This window comes from Argentina silus (genome assembly GCF_951799395.1).
Source record: "Argentina silus genome assembly, chromosome: 4".
Classification (NCBI taxonomy): domain Eukaryota; kingdom Metazoa; phylum Chordata; class Actinopteri; order Argentiniformes; family Argentinidae; genus Argentina; species Argentina silus.
The window spans coordinates 11,034-32,342 of NC_139658.1; the positions used below are offsets into that span (position 1 = coordinate 11,034).

The 21,309-nt window shown below is 45.8% G+C and overlaps 2 protein-coding genes across 2 annotated transcripts; both read right to left on the reverse strand.

Moving 5' to 3' along the window:
• Window positions 1-6,226: 6,226 nt before the first annotated feature.
• LOC310804215 (uncharacterized protein) lies at window positions 6,227-7,752 on the reverse strand. The gene is made up of 4 exons (XM_083669337.1): window positions 7,647-7,752; window positions 7,365-7,529; window positions 6,948-7,236; window positions 6,227-6,746 (listed from the first exon to the last, which is right to left on the reverse strand). Exons 1-4 carry the CDS (start codon window positions 7,650-7,652, stop codon window positions 6,310-6,312), a joined length of 897 nt encoding a protein of 298 aa, XP_083525463.1. The 5' UTR covers window positions 7,653-7,752; the 3' UTR covers window positions 6,227-6,309.
• A 3,768-nt stretch (window positions 7,753-11,520) lies between these two features.
• Window positions 11,521-13,046, reverse strand: LOC310804084 (uncharacterized protein). The gene is made up of 4 exons (XM_083669176.1): window positions 12,941-13,046; window positions 12,659-12,823; window positions 12,242-12,530; window positions 11,521-12,040 (listed from the first exon to the last, which is right to left on the reverse strand). Exons 1-4 carry the CDS (start codon window positions 12,944-12,946, stop codon window positions 11,604-11,606), a joined length of 897 nt encoding a protein of 298 aa, XP_083525302.1. The 5' UTR covers window positions 12,947-13,046; the 3' UTR covers window positions 11,521-11,603.
• Between the last annotated feature and the right edge of the window lie 8,263 nt (window positions 13,047-21,309).

Sequence of the window (21,309 nt, forward strand, 5' to 3'; positions counted from 1 at the left end):
AGTTTGAACAGTGCTGTAGTGTGAACACAGCTCCAGTTTTGGTGTTTTTCCCCCCCCAGATAACTCCCTGCCTCCTGCGTATCAACTGCAGTATTGTTTGTGTTGTCAAGTGGCGGGCGTCTCCTTTCCTCGACTTTATATACAGTGCAGAGGGCTGGTTCCTTCGCTTACGGCCATACCACGCTGAGCACGCCCGATCTCGTCCGATCTCGGAAGCTAAGCAGAGTCGGGCCGGGCTAGTACTTGGATGGGAGACCGCCTGGGAATACCCGGTGCAGTAAGCTTTTCCTTATTTCGACCAGTAGGGTGTACTATTGTATCACCACTGTAGTTTGAACAGTGCTGTAGTGTGAACACAGCTCCAGTTTTGGTGTTTTTCCCCCCCCAGATAACTCCCTGCCTCCTGCGTATCAACTGCAGTATTGTTTGTGTTGTCAAGTGGCGGGCGTCTCCTTTCCTCGACTTTATATACAGTGCAGAGGGCTGGTTCCTTCGCTTACGGCCATACCACGCTGAGCACGCCCGATCTCGTCCGATCTCGGAAGCTAAGCAGAGTCGGGCCGGGCTAGTACTTGGATGGGAGACCGCCTGGGAATACCCGGTGCAGTAAGCTTTTCCTTATTTCGACCAGTAGGGTGTACTATTGTATCACCACTGTAGTTTGAACAGTGCTGTAGTGTGAACACAGCTCCAGTTTTGGTGTTTTTCCCCCCCCAGATAACTCCCTGCCTCCTGCGTATCAACTGCAGTATTGTTTGTGTTGTCAAGTGGCGGGCGTCTCCTTTCCTCGACTTTATATACAGTGCAGAGGGCTGGTTCCTTCGCTTACGGCCATACCACGCTGAGCACGCCCGATCTCGTCCGATCTCGGAAGCTAAGCAGAGTCGGGCCGGGCTAGTACTTGGATGGGAGACCGCCTGGGAATACCCGGTGCAGTAAGCTTTTCCTTATTTCGACCAGTAGGGTGTACTATTGTATCACCACTGTAGTTTGAACAGTGCTGTAGTGTGAACACAGCTCCAGTTTTGGTGTTTTTCCCCCCCCAGATAACTCCCTGCCTCCTGCGTATCAACTGCAGTATTGTTTGTGTTGTCAAGTGGCGGGCGTCTCCTTTCCTCGACTTTATATACAGTGCAGAGGGCTGGTTCCTTCGCTTACGGCCATACCACGCTGAGCACGCCCGATCTCGTCCGATCTCGGAAGCTAAGCAGAGTCGGGCCGGGCTAGTACTTGGATGGGAGACCGCCTGGGAATACCCGGTGCAGTAAGCTTTTCCTTATTTCGACCAGTAGGGTGTACTATTGTATCACCACTGTAGTTTGAACAGTGCTGTAGTGTGAACACAGCTCCAGTTTTGGTGTTTTTCCCCCCCCAGATAACTCCCTGCCTCCTGCGTATCAACTGCAGTATTGTTTGTGTTGTCAAGTGGCGGGCGTCTCCTTTCCTCGACTTTATATACAGTGCAGAGGGCTGGTTCCTTCGCTTACGGCCATACCACGCTGAGCACGCCCGATCTCGTCCGATCTCGGAAGCTAAGCAGAGTCGGGCCGGGCTAGTACTTGGATGGGAGACCGCCTGGGAATACCCGGTGCAGTAAGCTTTTCCTTATTTCGACCAGTAGGGTGTACTATTGTATCACCACTGTAGTTTGAACAGTGCTGTAGTGTGAACACAGCTCCAGTTTTGGTGTTTTTCCCCCCCCAGATAACTCCCTGCCTCCTGCGTATCAACTGCAGTATTGTTTGTGTTGTCAAGTGGCGGGCGTCTCCTTTCCTCGACTTTATATACAGTGCAGAGGGCTGGTTCCTTCGCTTACGGCCATACCACGCTGAGCACGCCCGATCTCGTCCGATCTCGGAAGCTAAGCAGAGTCGGGCCGGGCTAGTACTTGGATGGGAGACCGCCTGGGAATACCCGGTGCAGTAAGCTTTTCCTTATTTCGACCAGTAGGGTGTACTATTGTATCACCACTGTAGTTTGAACAGTGCTGTAGTGTGAACACAGCTCCAGTTTTGGTGTTTTTCCCCCCCCAGATAACTCCCTGCCTCCTGCGTATCAACTGCAGTATTGTTTGTGTTGTCAAGTGGCGGGCGTCTCCTTTCCTCGACTTTATATACAGTGCAGAGGGCTGGTTCCTTCGCTTACGGCCATACCACGCTGAGCACGCCCGATCTCGTCCGATCTCGGAAGCTAAGCAGAGTCGGGCCGGGCTAGTACTTGGATGGGAGACCGCCTGGGAATACCCGGTGCAGTAAGCTTTTCCTTATTTCGACCAGTAGGGTGTACTATTGTATCACCACTGTAGTTTGAACAGTGCTGTAGTGTGAACACAGCTCCAGTTTTGGTGTTTTTCCCCCCCCAGATAACTCCCTGCCTCCTGCGTATCAACTGCAGTATTGTTTGTGTTGTCAAGTGGCGGGCGTCTCCTTTCCTCGACTTTATATACAGTGCAGAGGGCTGGTTCCTTCGCTTACGGCCATACCACGCTGAGCACGCCCGATCTCGTCCGATCTCGGAAGCTAAGCAGAGTCGGGCCGGGCTAGTACTTGGATGGGAGACCGCCTGGGAATACCCGGTGCAGTAAGCTTTTCCTTATTTCGACCAGTAGGGTGTACTATTGTATCACCACTGTAGTTTGAACAGTGCTGTAGTGTGAACACAGCTCCAGTTTTGGTGTTTTTCCCCCCCCAGATAACTCCCTGCCTCCTGCGTATCAACTGCAGTATTGTTTGTGTTGTCAAGTGGCGGGCGTCTCCTTTCCTCGACTTTATATACAGTGCAGAGGGCTGGTTCCTTCGCTTACGGCCATACCACGCTGAGCACGCCCGATCTCGTCCGATCTCGGAAGCTAAGCAGAGTCGGGCCGGGCTAGTACTTGGATGGGAGACCGCCTGGGAATACCCGGTGCAGTAAGCTTTTCCTTATTTCGACCAGTAGGGTGTACTATTGTATCACCACTGTAGTTTGAACAGTGCTGTAGTGTGAACACAGCTCCAGTTTTGGTGTTTTTCCCCCCCCAGATAACTCCCTGCCTCCTGCGTATCAACTGCAGTATTGTTTGTGTTGTCAAGTGGCGGGCGTCTCCTTTCCTCGACTTTATATACAGTGCAGAGGGCTGGTTCCTTCGCTTACGGCCATACCACGCTGAGCACGCCCGATCTCGTCCGATCTCGGAAGCTAAGCAGAGTCGGGCCGGGCTAGTACTTGGATGGGAGACCGCCTGGGAATACCCGGTGCAGTAAGCTTTTCCTTATTTCGACCAGTAGGGTGTACTATTGTATCACCACTGTAGTTTGAACAGTGCTGTAGTGTGAACACAGCTCCAGTTTTGGTGTTTTTCCCCCCCCAGATAACTCCCTGCCTCCTGCGTATCAACTGCAGTATTGTTTGTGTTGTCAAGTGGCGGGCGTCTCCTTTCCTCGACTTTATATACAGTGCAGAGGGCTGGTTCCTTCGCTTACGGCCATACCACGCTGAGCACGCCCGATCTCGTCCGATCTCGGAAGCTAAGCAGAGTCGGGCCGGGCTAGTACTTGGATGGGAGACCGCCTGGGAATACCCGGTGCAGTAAGCTTTTCCTTATTTCGACCAGTAGGGTGTACTATTGTATCACCACTGTAGTTTGAACAGTGCTGTAGTGTGAACACAGCTCCAGTTTTGGTGTTTTTCCCCCCCCAGATAACTCCCTGCCTCCTGCGTATCAACTGCAGTATTGTTTGTGTTGTCAAGTGGCGGGCGTCTCCTTTCCTCGACTTTATATACAGTGCAGAGGGCTGGTTCCTTCGCTTACGGCCATACCACGCTGAGCACGCCCGATCTCGTCCGATCTCGGAAGCTAAGCAGAGTCGGGCCGGGCTAGTACTTGGATGGGAGACCGCCTGGGAATACCCGGTGCAGTAAGCTTTTCCTTATTTCGACCAGTAGGGTGTACTATTGTATCACCACTGTAGTTTGAACAGTGCTGTAGTGTGAACACAGCTCCAGTTTTGGTGTTTTTCCCCCCCCAGATAACTCCCTGCCTCCTGCGTATCAACTGCAGTATTGTTTGTGTTGTCAAGTGGCGGGCGTCTCCTTTCCTCGACTTTATATACAGTGCAGAGGGCTGGTTCCTTCGCTTACGGCCATACCACGCTGAGCACGCCCGATCTCGTCCGATCTCGGAAGCTAAGCAGAGTCGGGCCGGGCTAGTACTTGGATGGGAGACCGCCTGGGAATGGCCCATGACCCCCCCAAGTCCCTATTGCTCAACCTGGGATCGGATCAAAAATGATCAGAAAGAAGGATGCCCCCTGGTGTTCACTGGCCTGAAGTTCTATTTACAGAAATGTCATGTATAAGAATTGATTGAAATCCACTTGGCTGCTGAATATTGTTTGCATTATTTGCATAGTTTGAGTTGATGTAGATGATTAGATTAGATTAGATTCAACTTTATTGTCATTGTGCAGAGTACAAGTACAGAGACAACGAAATGCAGTTAGCGTCTAACCAGAAGTGCAAAAAGCAGAAAGTGCAATGAACAGTATATACAAGTAGTGCAGTATGTGAGCAGTAAGTAGTGCAGTATAGTATAGTAGTGCAGTGTAAGCAGTAAATGAATAGCAGTAGCATTATAAGCAGAATAAATAGGTTACAGTATGAACAGTGTATCAGCATATGAGCTGTATAGGCAATGCAGTCTAGCAGTATATATGTATTAACAGTAACAATAGGGTAGATAGCAGAATAAATATAAAAATGGAATGCCGTATGAACAGTATAAACAGGTATAAACAGGTATGTAGATTGATGAGATTTATATATTTAGGTGGAAAAGTGTACAATTATTACATTTTTGGCCTGAACTATAAAGGGTGTAAGAATGTATTTAATGCACTCTCACTTTGTCTGGAAGACATCTGAGCCATTCACACGACTCATTGTAATGACCACCCAGGGGGTGCAGTCAGCACAATCTAATTAGCAATGCATATTGACACTTCAGAGTCTGGGAGAAGACACAAAGACAACTTCTCTGTTTTATCTGGTTTTAACCTATGTAACTTGATTTCTTTCATTTGGTTTACTTGGTTACATTTAAGGTTATTGGTAACTGTTAAATAAACCACCATTCATATCTCTTTCCTCCGTAGCCCTTCTTAGCCTTACTCATGTGTCATTAGTTGATAAACTACATTCGACGTCAACCTACTCATCTTATTGGAGTCAGATTAAATTGTAGTCTATAATACTTGATCACCATTGATGCATTGCTTTGACCAAAAAATACCATAGTGTATTTCCCCTTTATAAGGGGAAACTGATCATACAAACCATACCATTTCTGAATGCTTGCACCTCGTGTTATGATGTGTGACATGAGATATGCCCCACCATCCTACTTACCATGCAGCCCATAATTAATAAACTGGGTGTTGGTAAAAGTATTTTCTTAGAGCTTATACTCTAGGTGTTTGACCTACAATCATTTTTGACATGTCCCACCCTCCTCTTTTTTTCTGAAACCCAAGCATACAGAGACTCCAAAATACTTGAAATACTTTTATAATACTTTTATTTATACTATTACTTAAAAGTGTTATTCACAAATTACCAAATAGTATTACAGTTTTATTCTTTAACTAGAATGTGTTTCGTCCCAACGAACTGCGAGAGTGTGGTTGCTAAAATGCCGCAGATGGTCACCAACAGTTACTGAATAAGACATGAGAACAGTGCATTTTGTGAAACGAAAATGCATTCAAAATTTACAAAGAACCCAATGTAAAGGTTTCAACATGCACATTTTTCCATTTACTACATATGCACTCAGATTCCATGTATGGGGCACAGATATATTATTTTTATGACACACAAACACAAGTAGGCAGACCTGTTTAGTTGAAAGCCCACTCACCACGTCAAGGTACAGGCCATGAGTGAGATGACGAGAGACAAACATTTACAAACATTTAGTTAAACATGGAGCTGACAAAGACATACAAACATCACAAGGACATGCACACAAAAAAACGGCACGAGGACACGCATGACAAAAACACCGATTAATTGAACATAAACTAACAATAAAGGGTATGTAAATGAATTGTGTTAGATTGAAACAGAGGTTAGATTGGACCGGATATTGGACATAGACCAGAACATGTTTGTATAAAAAAATACTACAAAGTGCATTTTTAACTACAATATAAATAATAAAAAAAGACAAGAACATTCTTTAATTAAACTACAAAGTGCATTTTTAACTACAATATAAATAAATAGGCTGACTGTATTGCTCTACTTGCTAAAACACTTTGAAACACTGACTCAAACAAGGCACCGACCAAACAAGGTGTAGCCCCACCTGGACTCATACTGTTTGACGAATAGGGCGGCGGTCTTGTCGTGCTCGTGAAGAGAGCTGGCGGCGGTGGTGATCTTCTGCCTGAGGTCGGCTGGCACTAGGTGGAGGTCGCTGTTGTCTGCCAGTTCTAGAAGCAGCAAGGCCAGTGTCTCCACTTCCTCTATTCCTGGCAGATGCAGATGTCTCTGGCTCATGAGCACATCTTGCAGAGCAGGACTATCCTCCTCCTCCACCTGTTCTGCCTGGGTTAGGATGGCATGCTTCCTACAGACGCTGTCGATAGGATCCTCCTCTGACTCTGCAGACATGCCAAGACCCTCGTCTGCCATCTCCTCATCTTCACCTTGTTCCTGTTCAACCGACTCCGACTCCGACTCCTCACGAGACTGCTCTTCCTCAACTGCAAATATGTAATTGTACTAATCACAAATGTGTCTGCGTAGTTACAACAACCACTTGTGGATTCATTCAATAATATGCACGGTTTCTTTGCTTTTAAAACTTAACTTTATACCATGTTTGTCGTCATTGCTAGAATATGCATGAAAAACTATGGATAACTAAGGATAACCTTGCGTAAGTGTGTGATTAAGTACTGTACCTTTCTGGACATAGTAGTCCCTAGCAGTGAAGCTGGTGGACTGGCACATGGCATACTCCACGCCAAGGAGCTCCTCCTCGTCTGGGTGCTCGTACGCATCAGGGACGGGCATTGGAGCAGCAAAGTTGGGCTCCAGGATGTGATCCTTGCCGAAGATAACCTCGGCCTGCTGATTGATGCGCTGGATCTGTCGCACGTCCATGCACGACGTCTGCCGACCCTGACCACCAGCAACCCGGAGTGATGCCATGCGGTTGTTCCACTGCACAGCAAAGGCCATCAGGTATACCTGAAACACATGACCATTTTGACTGTTATTGTATATGCTTAGAAGCGATGACTAAAGCTGTGAAATAAAATGCATCATTGAAACTACGCTATATCGAAGTGTTTTTTTTTTTTTTTTTAATTACTCACTTGGAATGGCATAATACCACATCTCTGTGAAGGAATGGCATTGTACAGGTGTGCGTGCAACCCCTCCAAAGAGTTACTGCCTCGCCGGCACCTGTGCTTGTTCAGCCGAACGCCATTCAGCACCACCACCTTCACAGAAACATACAGCTGTATGCCAGGGGGATCCTGTAAAGCACAACGAATTGCAAGTTCCTTATTTATTCTGGTGTCCTTTGAAATTTTGCCATACAAGTTTGAATGGTTTTATAATGACACACGATGACTGCAAAGACATTAACCCACCTGCATGCAACTGAGATGCTTGCTTGCAGTTGCCCAGTGAGCATCAACTGCCTCTGTCGACTTGAACAGGTGGATTCCGTCAATGTCAAGGCCTGCTGGTCCCCTGAACTTGGCAATGATGGACTCAATCACCAAAGCGGTCTCCTGTAACATATATATTCTCAGCTTTGAGTGTTGTCACAACTAGAATGAGTGTAACACAACTGATGGACGGAGTAGGTTTTACCAATAACAAAACTGGCTTTATTTTCCCATATGGTGCAATTATCAAACAAACAAATGGGCAAAACGTCTGCACCAAATCCAAATGACAAAGACAAAAGATAGCAAAGGCAAAACAAAGGAAACAGCATGACACAGGTAGAGTCTGCACACCTGGAACACTCACAGAAACAACGAGGACAAACAGAGGGTTAAATATGGTGAAGGGAAAGGCACAGGCCAGCGGGCCGTCACAGTGTTAAATCAGTCGTTACTCCTAATGATCTTACATTTATTTTCAAAACTAGATCTGAGTGACACCTTAGTCCAGTACAGTTGAATCCATATTGACAAATAAGCAAGTATGTTTGCTTCTTATTCATGAAATTCATACATGGATCAATATCACACATACCACAACCCCACGGGTAATGCGCCTGACATACAACCTGACCTGGTGAGGCTTGAGGAACGCCATCATCTCCTCGTCCGAATACCTGGCGTACAGCTCTTGGTTGCCACTCCTGACCTCCTGGACTAGGAGCATCATGTCCGCCTTGTTGTAGGCGAGCACCGCACCTGCCAAGGCACTCATGAACACCCCATACTTGGCGTGGCTCTGTTTGATGACAACAGCATCCCAGCGGTGCAGCCAGTATCGGATGTCCAGTCTGACCACAGTACCCCTCTGCACCCAGTCACCAAACAGATTCTCCAGGAAGGATGAACCGCTGTCACTGAAATTATATCAACATTTTGTGTACATGTGTTACATGTTTTTATAACTGTGTTATCCATGTGTGTCTTGCAAAAAAATTATATGAAGTTAACTGATATGTACATCACTTGGATTATCAATTTCATCATAGGTTTCAATGGAATTGTTATTAAACTTACCGACAGCAGTTGTCTGCAAGACTTTTGGCGCAGGAGCATTGGCACGTCGAAACCGGGCAATGAGACCTCTCGCCATGCGCGCGTAGCACCCCTCGGACTCAGCTGCCACCACCACTGTCGTCAAGAACTGGCCCCGCTCGTTCAGCACACTGGTGGCGGGGAGGGGGGCGGATGACACGGCTTGGGGGGGCGGATGAACCATGACAGAAAACTTTGTTGATAGCCCCCAACTCAAAATAATTGCAACGTATTATGGATTATTCCTTTAAGAAAGCGTTGTTCTAAGTGTGTGGGTACACTTTTTATGGGATGTTTGTTCGTTCTCAACTCCGTGTCACCAGACCCGTTAGCTGTTAGCGCTAGCCAGCTAGCCTACTGACAGGTTGTCAATACGTTGTCATTACACATTAACAAGCCAAATCCCGCAAACGATGGTATGGTCAGTTGCTGATTTCCAGACAATATTTTATCTTTTGACAAAATCGGCACAGCTTTATACATGCCTAACAAATGTCTAACTAGCAAAGGATGAAGAGGATGAAACTTACCTGAGTAACAGGGACGTCGTAAATGAGATTCACCGATAGTGGCCGCCGGAGCCGTATAAATTAGATGACGTTTGAAATTCCTCGCATAATGATTGGTGGGTTAGAGATCATTTTTACTAAACGGCGCATAACCACTGCATCAACTTTACTAAACGGCGCATAACCATTGGTCGGTTGAGGATCGGATAGGGACTTGGAGGAGCATACCCGGTGCAGTGGCCCATGACCCCCCCAAGTCCCTATTGCTCAACCTGGGATCGGATCAAAAATGATCAGAAAGAAGGATGCCCCCTGGTGTTCACTGGCCTGAAGTTCTATTTACAGAAATGTCATGTATAAGAATTGATTGAAATCCACTTGGCTGCTGAATGTTGTTTGCATTATTTGCATAGTTTGAGTTGATGTAGATGATTAGATTAGATTAGATTCAACTTTATTGTCATTGTGCAGAGTACAAGTACAGAGACAACGAAATGCAGTTAGCGTCTAACCAGAAGTGCAAAAAGCAGAAAGTGCAATGAACAGTATATACAAGTAGTGCAGTATGTGAGCAGTAAGTAGTGCAGTATAGTATAGTAGTGCAGTGTAAGCAGTAAATGAATAGCAGTAGCATTATAAGCAGAATAAATAGGTTACAGTATGAACAGTGTATCAGCATATGAGCTGTATAGGCAATGCAGTCTAGCAGTATATATGTATTAACAGTAACAATAGGGTAGATAGCAGAATAAATATAAAAATGGAATGCCGTATGAACAGTATAAACAGGTATAAACAGGTATGTAGATTGATGAGATTTATATATTTAGGTGGAAAAGTGTACAATTATTACATTTTTGGCCTGAACTATAAAGGGTGTAAGAATGTATTTAATGCACTCTCACTTTGTCTGGAAGACATCTGAGCCATTCACACGACTCATTGTAATGACCACCCAGGGGGTGCAGTCAGCACAATCTAATTAGCAATGCATATTGACACTTCAGAGTCTGGGAGAAGACACAAAGACAACTTCTCTGTTTTATCTGGTTTTAACCTATGTAACTTGATTTCTTTCATTTGGTTTACTTGGTTACATTTAAGGTTATTGGTAACTGTTAAATAAACCACCATTCATATCTCTTTCCTCCGTAGCCCTTCTTAGCCTTACTCATGTGTCATTAGTTGATAAACTACATTCGACGTCAACCTACTCATCTTATTGGAGTCAGATTAAATTGTAGTCTATAATACTTGATCACCATTGATGCATTGCTTTGACCAAAAAATACCATAGTGTATTTCCCCTTTATAAGGGGAAACTGATCATACAAACCATACCATTTCTGAATGCTTGCACCTCGTGTTATGATGTGTGACATGAGATATGCCCCACCATCCTACTTACCATGCAGCCCATAATTAATAAACTGGGTGTTGGTAAAAGTATTTTCTTAGAGCTTATACTCTAGGTGTTTGACCTACAATCATTTTTGACATGTCCCACCCTCCTCTTTTTTTCTGAAACCCAAGCATACAGAGACTCCAAAATACTTGAAATACTTTTATAATACTTTTATTTATACTATTACTTAAAAGTGTTATTCACAAATTACCAAATAGTATTACAGTTTTATTCTTTAACTAGAATGTGTTTCGTCCCAACGAACTGCGAGAGTGTGGTTGCTAAAATGCCGCAGATGGTCACCAACAGTTACTGAATAAGACATGAGAACAGTGCATTTTGTGAAACGAAAATGCATTCAAAATTTACAAAGAACCCAATGTAAAGGTTTCAACATGCACATTTTTCCATTTACTACATATGCACTCAGATTCCATGTATGGGGCACAGATATATTATTTTTATGACACACAAACACAAGTAGGCAGACCTGTTTAGTTGAAAGCCCACTCACCACGTCAAGGTACAGGCCATGAGTGAGATGACGAGAGACAAACATTTACAAACATTTAGTTAAACATGGAGCTGACAAAGACATACAAACATCACAAGGACATGCACACAAAAAAACGGCACGAGGACACGCATGACAAAAACACCGATTAATTGAACATAAACTAACAATAAAGGGTATGTAAATGAATTGTGTTAGATTGAAACAGAGGTTAGATTGGACCGGATATTGGACATAGACCAGAACATGTTTGTATAAAAAAATACTACAAAGTGCATTTTTAACTACAATATAAATAATAAAAAAAGACAAGAACATTCTTTAATTAAACTACAAAGTGCATTTTTAACTACAATATAAATAAATAGGCTGACTGTATTGCTCTACTTGCTAAAACACTTTGAAACACTGACTCAAACAAGGCACCGACCAAACAAGGTGTAGCCCCACCTGGACTCATACTGTTTGACGAATAGGGCGGCGGTCTTGTCGTGCTCGTGAAGAGAGCTGGCGGCGGTGGTGATCTTCTGCCTGAGGTCGGCTGGCACTAGGTGGAGGTCGCTGTTGTCTGCCAGTTCTAGAAGCAGCAAGGCCAGTGTCTCCACTTCCTCTATTCCTGGCAGATGCAGATGTCTCTGGCTCATGAGCACATCTTGCAGAGCAGGACTATCCTCCTCCTCCACCTGTTCTGCCTGGGTTAGGATGGCATGCTTCCTACAGACGCTGTCGATAGGATCCTCCTCTGACTCTGCAGACATGCCAAGACCCTCGTCTGCCATCTCCTCATCTTCACCTTGTTCCTGTTCAACCGACTCCGACTCCGACTCCTCACGAGACTGCTCTTCCTCAACTGCAAATATGTAATTGTACTAATCACAAATGTGTCTGCGTAGTTACAACAACCACTTGTGGATTCATTCAATAATATGCACGGTTTCTTTGCTTTTAAAACTTAACTTTATACCATGTTTGTCGTCATTGCTAGAATATGCATGAAAAACTATGGATAACTAAGGATAACCTTGCGTAAGTGTGTGATTAAGTACTGTACCTTTCTGGACATAGTAGTCCCTAGCAGTGAAGCTGGTGGACTGGCACATGGCATACTCCACGCCAAGGAGCTCCTCCTCGTCTGGGTGCTCGTACGCATCAGGGACGGGCATTGGAGCAGCAAAGTTGGGCTCCAGGATGTGATCCTTGCCGAAGATAACCTCGGCCTGCTGATTGATGCGCTGGATCTGTCGCACGTCCATGCACGACGTCTGCCGACCCTGACCACCAGCAACCCGGAGTGATGCCATGCGGTTGTTCCACTGCACAGCAAAGGCCATCAGGTATACCTGAAACACATGACCATTTTGACTGTTATTGTATATGCTTAGAAGCGATGACTAAAGCTGTGAAATAAAATGCATCATTGAAACTACGCTATATCGAAGTGTTTTTTTTTTTTTTTTTAATTACTCACTTGGAATGGCATAATACCACATCTCTGTGAAGGAATGGCATTGTACAGGTGTGCGTGCAACCCCTCCAAAGAGTTACTGCCTCGCCGGCACCTGTGCTTGTTCAGCCGAACGCCATTCAGCACCACCACCTTCACAGAAACATACAGCTGTATGCCAGGGGGATCCTGTAAAGCACAACGAATTGCAAGTTCCTTATTTATTCTGGTGTCCTTTGAAATTTTGCCATACAAGTTTGAATGGTTTTATAATGACACACGATGACTGCAAAGACATTAACCCACCTGCATGCAACTGAGATGCTTGCTTGCAGTTGCCCAGTGAGCATCAACTGCCTCTGTCGACTTGAACAGGTGGATTCCGTCAATGTCAAGGCCTGCTGGTCCCCTGAACTTGGCAATGATGGACTCAATCACCAAAGCGGTCTCCTGTAACATATATATTCTCAGCTTTGAGTGTTGTCACAACTAGAATGAGTGTAACACAACTGATGGACGGAGTAGGTTTTACCAATAACAAAACTGGCTTTATTTTCCCATATGGTGCAATTATCAAACAAACAAATGGGCAAAACGTCTGCACCAAATCCAAATGACAAAGACAAAAGATAGCAAAGGCAAAACAAAGGAAACAGCATGACACAGGTAGAGTCTGCACACCTGGAACACTCACAGAAACAACGAGGACAAACAGAGGGTTAAATATGGTGAAGGGAAAGGCACAGGCCAGCGGGCCGTCACAGTGTTAAATCAGTCGTTACTCCTAATGATCTTACATTTATTTTCAAAACTAGATCTGAGTGACACCTTAGTCCAGTACAGTTGAATCCATATTGACAAATAAGCAAGTATGTTTGCTTCTTATTCATGAAATTCATACATGGATCAATATCACACATACCACAACCCCACGGGTAATGCGCCTGACATACAACCTGACCTGGTGAGGCTTGAGGAACGCCATCATCTCCTCGTCCGAATACCTGGCGTACAGCTCTTGGTTGCCACTCCTGACCTCCTGGACTAGGAGCATCATGTCCGCCTTGTTGTAGGCGAGCACCGCACCTGCCAAGGCACTCATGAACACCCCATACTTGGCGTGGCTCTGTTTGATGACAACAGCATCCCAGCGGTGCAGCCAGTATCGGATGTCCAGTCTGACCACAGTACCCCTCTGCACCCAGTCACCAAACAGATTCTCCAGGAAGGATGAACCGCTGTCACTGAAATTATATCAACATTTTGTGTACATGTGTTACATGTTTTTATAACTGTGTTATCCATGTGTGTCTTGCAAAAAAATTATATGAAGTTAACTGATATGTACATCACTTGGATTATCAATTTCATCATAGGTTTCAATGGAATTGTTATTAAACTTACCGACAGCAGTTGTCTGCAAGACTTTTGGCGCAGGAGCATTGGCACGTCGAAACCGGGCAATGAGACCTCTCGCCATGCGCGCGTAGCACCCCTCGGACTCAGCTGCCACCACCACTGTCGTCAAGAACTGGCCCCGCTCGTTCAGCACACTGGTGGCGGGGAGGGGGGCGGATGACACGGCTTGGGGGGGCGGATGAACCATGACAGAAAACTTTGTTGATAGCCCCCAACTCAAAATAATTGCAACGTATTATGGATTATTCCTTTAAGAAAGCGTTGTTCTAAGTGTGTGGGTACACTTTTTATGGGATGTTTGTTCGTTCTCAACTCCGTGTCACCAGACCCGTTAGCTGTTAGCGCTAGCCAGCTAGCCTACTGACAGGTTGTCAATACGTTGTCATTACACATTAACAAGCCAAATCCCGCAAACGATGGTATGGTCAGTTGCTGATTTCCAGACAATATTTTATCTTTTGACAAAATCGGCACAGCTTTATACATGCCTAACAAATGTCTAACTAGCAAAGGATGAAGAGGATGAAACTTACCTGAGTAACAGGGACGTCGTAAATGAGATTCACCGATAGTGGCCGCCGGAGCCGTATAAATTAGATGACGTTTGAAATTCCTCGCATAATGATTGGTGGGTTAGAGATCATTTTTACTAAACGGCGCATAACCACTGCATCAACTTTACTAAACGGCGCATAACCATTGGTCGGTTGAGGATCGGATAGGGACTTGGAGGAGCATACCCGGTGCAGTTAGCTTTTCCTTATTTCGACCAGTAGGGTGTACTATTGTATCACCACTGTAGTTTGAACAGTGCTGTAGTGTGAACACAGCTCCAGTTTCATATTGCTGTTTTGAACAGTTTATACAGTTTGCTCCAAAACCACCTGCTAAGAATTGGTGACTCACTCAGCCTTCTCTTGAGCTCGATTCTAGACTGACAACTATGAACTATGAGCTGTGGAGTGGTAAAGCAATGTTAATTGCAGTTTTGGTGTTTTTTCCCCCCAGATAACTCCCTGCCTTCTGCGTATCAACTGCAGTATTGTTTGTGTTGTCAAGTGGCGGGCGTCTCCTTTCCTTGACTTTATATACAGTGCAGAGGGCTGGTTCCTTCGCTTACGGCCATACCACCCTGAACACAGCTGAGAGCAATTGCCAATCACAGTGTTTGGAGTGAGTGTGAGTGGAGGAGAGTGAGAGAGAAGAGAGAAGCTAGAGAGAGCGTTTAGGATAGTGAAATCTTTATTTACTTGTTTTTTTCTAAGTTTAAGTGAGTTCCCCGACAGCCTTGTGTTGTAAAGGAGGCAAACATTTTGGCGAAGGATTTGGTCGTGGACGAGACGGTGGTCTCCTTTTTAAACCTGCCAGTCTATATGAATGATGGAGTCATAGTGGAGAGGCTGAAGGAGTGGGGGGTGTCAGCGGCATCCCCCATAAAGAGAAGGATGTGGCCGGGAACCGACATTGCAGACGGAACAAGGTTTCTAAAGGTAAAATTCACGGAGACGGTGAGGTCGTTGCCCTACTCGACGAAGTTTATAACCCTTGAAGGAGTGGAGCACTTCAGGGTGATCCACGATAAACAGGAAAGAGTATGCAGACTGTGTATCAGGCCCGGTCACGTTCTTAGAGACTGTCCTGAATTCGTTTGCTACAAATGTCACGGGCAGGGGCACTACGCCAGGGAGTGCCATGAGAGGAGGGAGGACGGTGCTGGAGTAAGACGGAGAGGAGAGGGCGAGGAGAAGACGGAGAGCGAGATGGAGGTGGAGGGAGATGGAGATGGAGAGAGAGAAGACGAGGAGGACAGCGAGGAGGTCGAGGAGGAGTTGGAGGAGGGCGGGGAGGAATGCGAGCTGATCGTGGAGGAGACCCAGGGGGAGGAAGAGGTAGCTGGATCGCAGCCGCTGACTGGATCGCTGGGGGACAAGGAGATTCTTGGTGCTAGCCTGGATGCGGCAGGCAGAGATGGGCAGCTGGATGGTGTGGAGGGCGATGTGAGAGGCGAAGGTGTGGATTTGGGAGTAGCTCCGGAGGGGCTTCCAAGGGTTGGAGAGGCGAAAGCGGTGGAACCTGGGACAGATGAGAGGGGGGATGCGGCAGGAGACCGGGCGATGGACGACAAGCGGAAGAGACAAGAGGGTGAGGACGATGTAAGTATTGTTGAAGTGGAGAGGGTAAGGGCTAAGCCATGGAGTAACACAGTGGAGAATGTAGGGAAAGGGAAGGGGAAGAGGCATGGCGGTGGACGGAGATGATGCACATGATCTTACTTTGGCAATTGTTGATGGCTACGGTCTCTATAGTTACAATCAATGCTAATGGTCTCAGGTCAATGGGCAAGCTGGAGACGGTGTTGGCCGCATGTAAAGAGGACATTGTGTGCCTGCAAGAGACTCATTGGACTGATGACATGATGGAGGGAGTGAGGAGGAGGTGGGAGGGAAAGGTTTTTGTCAGCACTGGGACTGTGAGGGCTTGTGGGGTGGCGGTTATGATTAAGACAGGGGTGGTGGAGAATGAGCGGTTTTTATTTGGTGATGATGATGGAAGGGTGGTGGGTGTGGGATTTGAGCACCAAGCAATTGCATATACACTATACACTATTTATGCTCCAAACGAGGAGGTGGAGAGGAAAGTTTTTTTTGAGACCATTAAGCAACACTGTGTGGGGAATTGCATTATGTTGGGTGATTACAATGTTAAGCTAGATAGATTAGACGTGTCAAGGGGGATGAAATTTAGGGCGGATACATCCAGGACAGAACTGATGGACTTGATGGATAGTAGTGGACGTGTGGAGGGAGGGGAATCCAGGGGTTCAAGGGTTCTCCAGACGGCAGAGTGTGATGGGGGTGTTAAAACAGTCACGGATTGATCTATGTTTGGTGAAGAGGGAGGTAGTGCACCTGGTGGAGAGGCGGGATATCGTTTGGTGGCATTTAGCGACCATGATGCGCTGTCTTTCCGGCTGGGGGCAGTACAGACAGGGGGAAGAGGGGGGTCATGGTGTTTTAATGCGAGTTTACTTAAGGAGGAGGGGTGAGGGGAGGGGGTGAGGGAATGTGTGAGGTTGGCAATGTTAGATAGGGCATATGAGAGTGATGTGTGTGAGTGGTGGGAGGGACTGAAGGATAAATTGAAATTGGTTGCTGTGGCCTATGCAAAGCGGTTGGGGAGAGAGAGGGTGAGGGTGCAGAGGGAGTTGAGGATGAGGTTGGGGAGGGAACAGGAAAAGATTGATAACATACCTGGGCATGATATTTCTGAGTATCTGGGGGTGAGGGAGGAGTTGAGGGGTTTGGAGAGGGAAAGGTGTGAGGGGGCTGCGGTAAGGAGTAGAGCATGGTATGTGGTGGAGGGGGAAAGGAACACAACATTTTTTTGGGGGTTAGAGAAGAGAAGGAAGGAGAAAAGTAGAATTGGGGAATTGATAAATGAGGAAGGGGTAATGGTGAATGATTTGGTGGGGATTATGGAAACGATGGAATCGTTTTATAGGGATTTATATACTTCAGAGGGAGTGGATCGGGACTGCATGGACCAGGTGTTGGGTGTGTTGGAAGCCAGGGTGTCAGCAGAAGATGCAGAGATGTGTGACTCAGGCTTGAGGGTGGAGGAGATAAAGATAGCGATAATGGGGCTGAATTTAGATAAGAGTCCAGGTTCGGATGGGCTGACAGCTGAGTTTTACAGGGGTTTTGTTGACATCCTGGCTCCAATACTGTATAAGGTTTATGTATGTATGGAGAGCACGAGGGTGATGCCGGATTCTATGGGCCTGGGGGTGCTTACGTTGCTATATAAAGGTAAAGGAGAGAAAACCAGGTTACAGAATTATAGGGCACTGTCTGTGATGAACAGTGATTATAAGGTATTAGCAAAAGTTTTGGCAAATAGATTGAATAAGGTTATGGCGAGCATAATAGCACCTACACAGGCCTATGGAGTCCCGGGGAGGGATGTGGCGGATACATTGGCTACACTGAGAGATGTGTTAAAGGATATGAGGGGGAGGGGGGGAGTGGTGTTATGTTTAGACTTTAATAAAGCCTTTGATAGGGTGGAGCATTCTTTTTTGTTGAGAGCAATGGAGAGGTTTGGGATTGGGGTTGGTATGAGGGAATGGATACGTCTGTTATATGGAAATGCTAGGAGCAGGGTAAAATGTGGGGGGTTGCTCACTGACTCCTTCCCCCTGGGCAGATCTATACGGCAGGGTTGTCCTTTATCAGCTCTGTTGTACAGTATGTCAGTGGAACCCTTGTCGGCTTATATCAAGGCACAGAAGGATATTAGGGGTGTGGATATGCCGGGGGGAGGAGTCAGTGTAATTCACCAGTATGCGGATGATACAACTTGTACGGTGCTTGATATGGGGAGTGTAAATGGAATTATGGGGTGTGTGAATGTGTTTGGGAGGGCCTCAGGGGCCAAGGTAAATGTGGAAAAGTCGGAAATGATGGTGTTGGGTCGGGTGGAGGTTGGGAATTGCACTTTTGATTTGAAAACTGTCAACGACAGGATGAAGGTTTTGGGGGTTTATTTTGGGAGGGATGAGCGGGAGGCGTGTGAGTTTACATGGACTGAGGTGATGAATAAAATCTAAACCACTTTGAATTTTTGGAAGATGAGAGCTTTGAAACTGAGGGGAAAAGTGGTGGTGGTGAATGCTTTGTTGATGTCAAAGTTTGTGTATGTGTTAAGTGTTTTGAATGTGCCAGAGTGGGTATTAAAGGAATGTAGGAGGTTAGTGTCTGATTTTCTGTGGGGGGGGAAAGGTGTGAAAATTGCTTATGATGTGTTGATAGCGGATTATGAGAGAGGAGGGTTGAGGTTGGTGGATTTGGAGGTGAAGATGAGGGCTTTGAGGGTAAGGAGAGTGAAAAGATTTCTATATGGGGAGGAAGGGCATGGGTGGAAAGGGTATTTTAGGGAGTGGGTGGAAAGGTGTGGGGGGTGTGGCGATTTCGGGTTATTGATGTGTATGAAGGCAGGTATGTATGAGGGAGTGCCAGATTTTTACAAAGAGGTGTTTGGGGCGTGGGGGGAGTTTTTGGTTAAGGTAAGGTATGAGTGTGTGAGGAGTGGAGAGATGTTGAATATTCCGGTTTTATTGAATCCGGTTTTGAGAAGTGAAGGGAGGATGTTGGATATGGTTTGTTTCAGAAGGGCAGGTCTGATTAAAGTGAGGGATTATAGATATGAGGTGGTGCCTGGTTTTTTGCCAGAACAGGCAATTGTCGACCTGGTTTGGGAGAAGGATGAGGGGGTTAGAAGAGGAATGATAGTAAATATGTATAGGAAGATTAAACTGAGTGTACCGGAGGAGTGGAATAGGAGGATGGATAGGGAGGTAGGTGTAGTGGAACAGGCTCGTTTACCAAAGCTACGGGTAGGGCAAGGGGAGACAGAGAGGGATTTTTCAGGGGTAAAGGTGAGGGAGTTTTATTGGAATTTATTAGAAAGCAGAGTGAGGGAGCCGGCAGCTGAGAGGGTGTGGGTGCAGGTGTTTCAGGGGTTGGACGTGAAGAAAATTTGGAGGAATGTAGCGGTTAAGTACAATAGCATAGAGTGCACTCATTTTGATTTCATGCTTAGGCACAATAGGGTGTTTACGAAGGTAGTGTTGCACCAGGTGGATCGGTTAGTGTCAAGGGTGTGTGATGTGTGTGGTGTGAGTGATGAAAATTTGATGCATTTGTTATTTGATTGTATAGAGGTGGTGGGTTTTCATGATAGGTTGAGGGGATTGGTGGAGGAGCACTGGGGGGTGGAGTTGGTGGCGAGGCAGGAGTGGAGGAGGTTTTTGTTATTCGGTTTATGTGATAGGAAGAGGGGATTGAATGTGGGGTGTTTGAATTTTGTGTTGTCAAATGCAAGGTATGCAATCTATGTGAGGAGGAATATGGCGAGGTTTGAGGGGAAGAGGGTTAATGTATGGGCGGTCTTTGAGAATTTAGTAAGGAAGAATGTGGGAGTCATGTTTAGGACAGGGCAGGAAGATTTTGAGAAGGTGTTTGTAAGGGATTGTGGGTTTGTGAGGGTGGATGAGGGAGGAGGGTTGGAGTTTTCGTTCTGATGGTTTCAAGCGTGGAGGTTTTGATGTTATGGTTTCATTGATTTGCTGGGGGGCAGTGCTTACCCGGTTTTTTGTGTTTGTATTGTATTAGTGTTTGTGTGCAGTTATGTGAATGTAAAATGTATGATTGTATCTGTATATATTTTTGATAATAAAAAGAAAGAAAAAAAAGAAAAAAAAATCAGCAGACAGCCGTGTGTTCTTTAGTCATGAGCCTGTTGTCAAAACGGCAGAAAGAAATGGTCACAAACGAAATATTGTTTCTACACTTAAAATGAACAAAGAAAAAATGAGCTAGCCTGATATAAGTCATGTTCATGACGATGCAAATGTAACGAGATTTCGAACTGTTCTGTTGCACACGTTGGGACTCATTTTATTTTTCTACAAAAATCATTTGCCATGACGGGAATCGAACGCGGGCCGCCCTGCGTTACAAGGCAGATTCCTATCCGCTAGACCATTTGGGAAGACGTGATATGTGCACCCTAAGATATCTAAGTGTCATTTCGGTGAGGTCTGTAGCAGAGGCCATAGAGCACACCAAACAAATAATCATGTGTTTAAATATCCTTGTCGTTTTGAAAAAAAAAACATTGTCACCTGCACAGGAATGCCATGCGGCCAACATTGAAGAAATGTGCTTCTCAAATCTGTCATTAACACTGTTTTCCACACGCTTTTTTCATTGCATTGCCATATAATCAATTGATCATTGATGCCTCACGAATAACGACAATGCGTCGAAAATTAAAGAAATGTAAACATGAATTATGTTATTACTGTCTAAGCATCGCAAAGCTGTATGTGTAAAGGCGTCTGACGTCACAGTGGCTTGCCTGAAACAAAGGAATGAGAGAAACATGTGCTTACAGGGGCGTCGAACCGGCTTCTCCCGCTGATGGAGCAAAGTTGCTACAGTGACAAAGACAAGCTCCGCGCTCATGGGCAATTTATATGGGGCAACTGTGCTGCGAGTATCTAAGCAGTCGTCGTGCATGGATAAAATGCAATGTTTCAAACAGATCTGATGAATTCACCTACTTTGAAAAAGTGTGCGTTAGGGAGTTCTTTTGACACAAAGCGAAAATCTACAGTCAAGCGTCAATCAACTAAGATATCTAAGTGTCATTTCGATGAGGTCTGTCGCAGAGGCCAAACAAATAATCATGTG

Bases quoted from the DNA above. Each gene is read 5' to 3' on its own strand.
- LOC310804084 (XM_083669176.1), bottom strand. The intron at 12,531-12,658 runs GTGAGTAATTAA...CATGTGTTTCAG, and splicing joins GTGGTATTATGCCATTCCAA to GTATACCTGATGGCCTTTGC. The intron at 12,041-12,241 runs GTACAGTACTTA...ACATATTTGCAG, and splicing joins GGACTACTATGTCCAGAAAG to TTGAGGAAGAGCAGTCTCGT.
- LOC310804215 (XM_083669337.1), bottom strand. The intron at 7,237-7,364 runs GTGAGTAATTAA...CATGTGTTTCAG, and splicing joins GTGGTATTATGCCATTCCAA to GTATACCTGATGGCCTTTGC. The intron at 6,747-6,947 runs GTACAGTACTTA...ACATATTTGCAG, and splicing joins GGACTACTATGTCCAGAAAG to TTGAGGAAGAGCAGTCTCGT.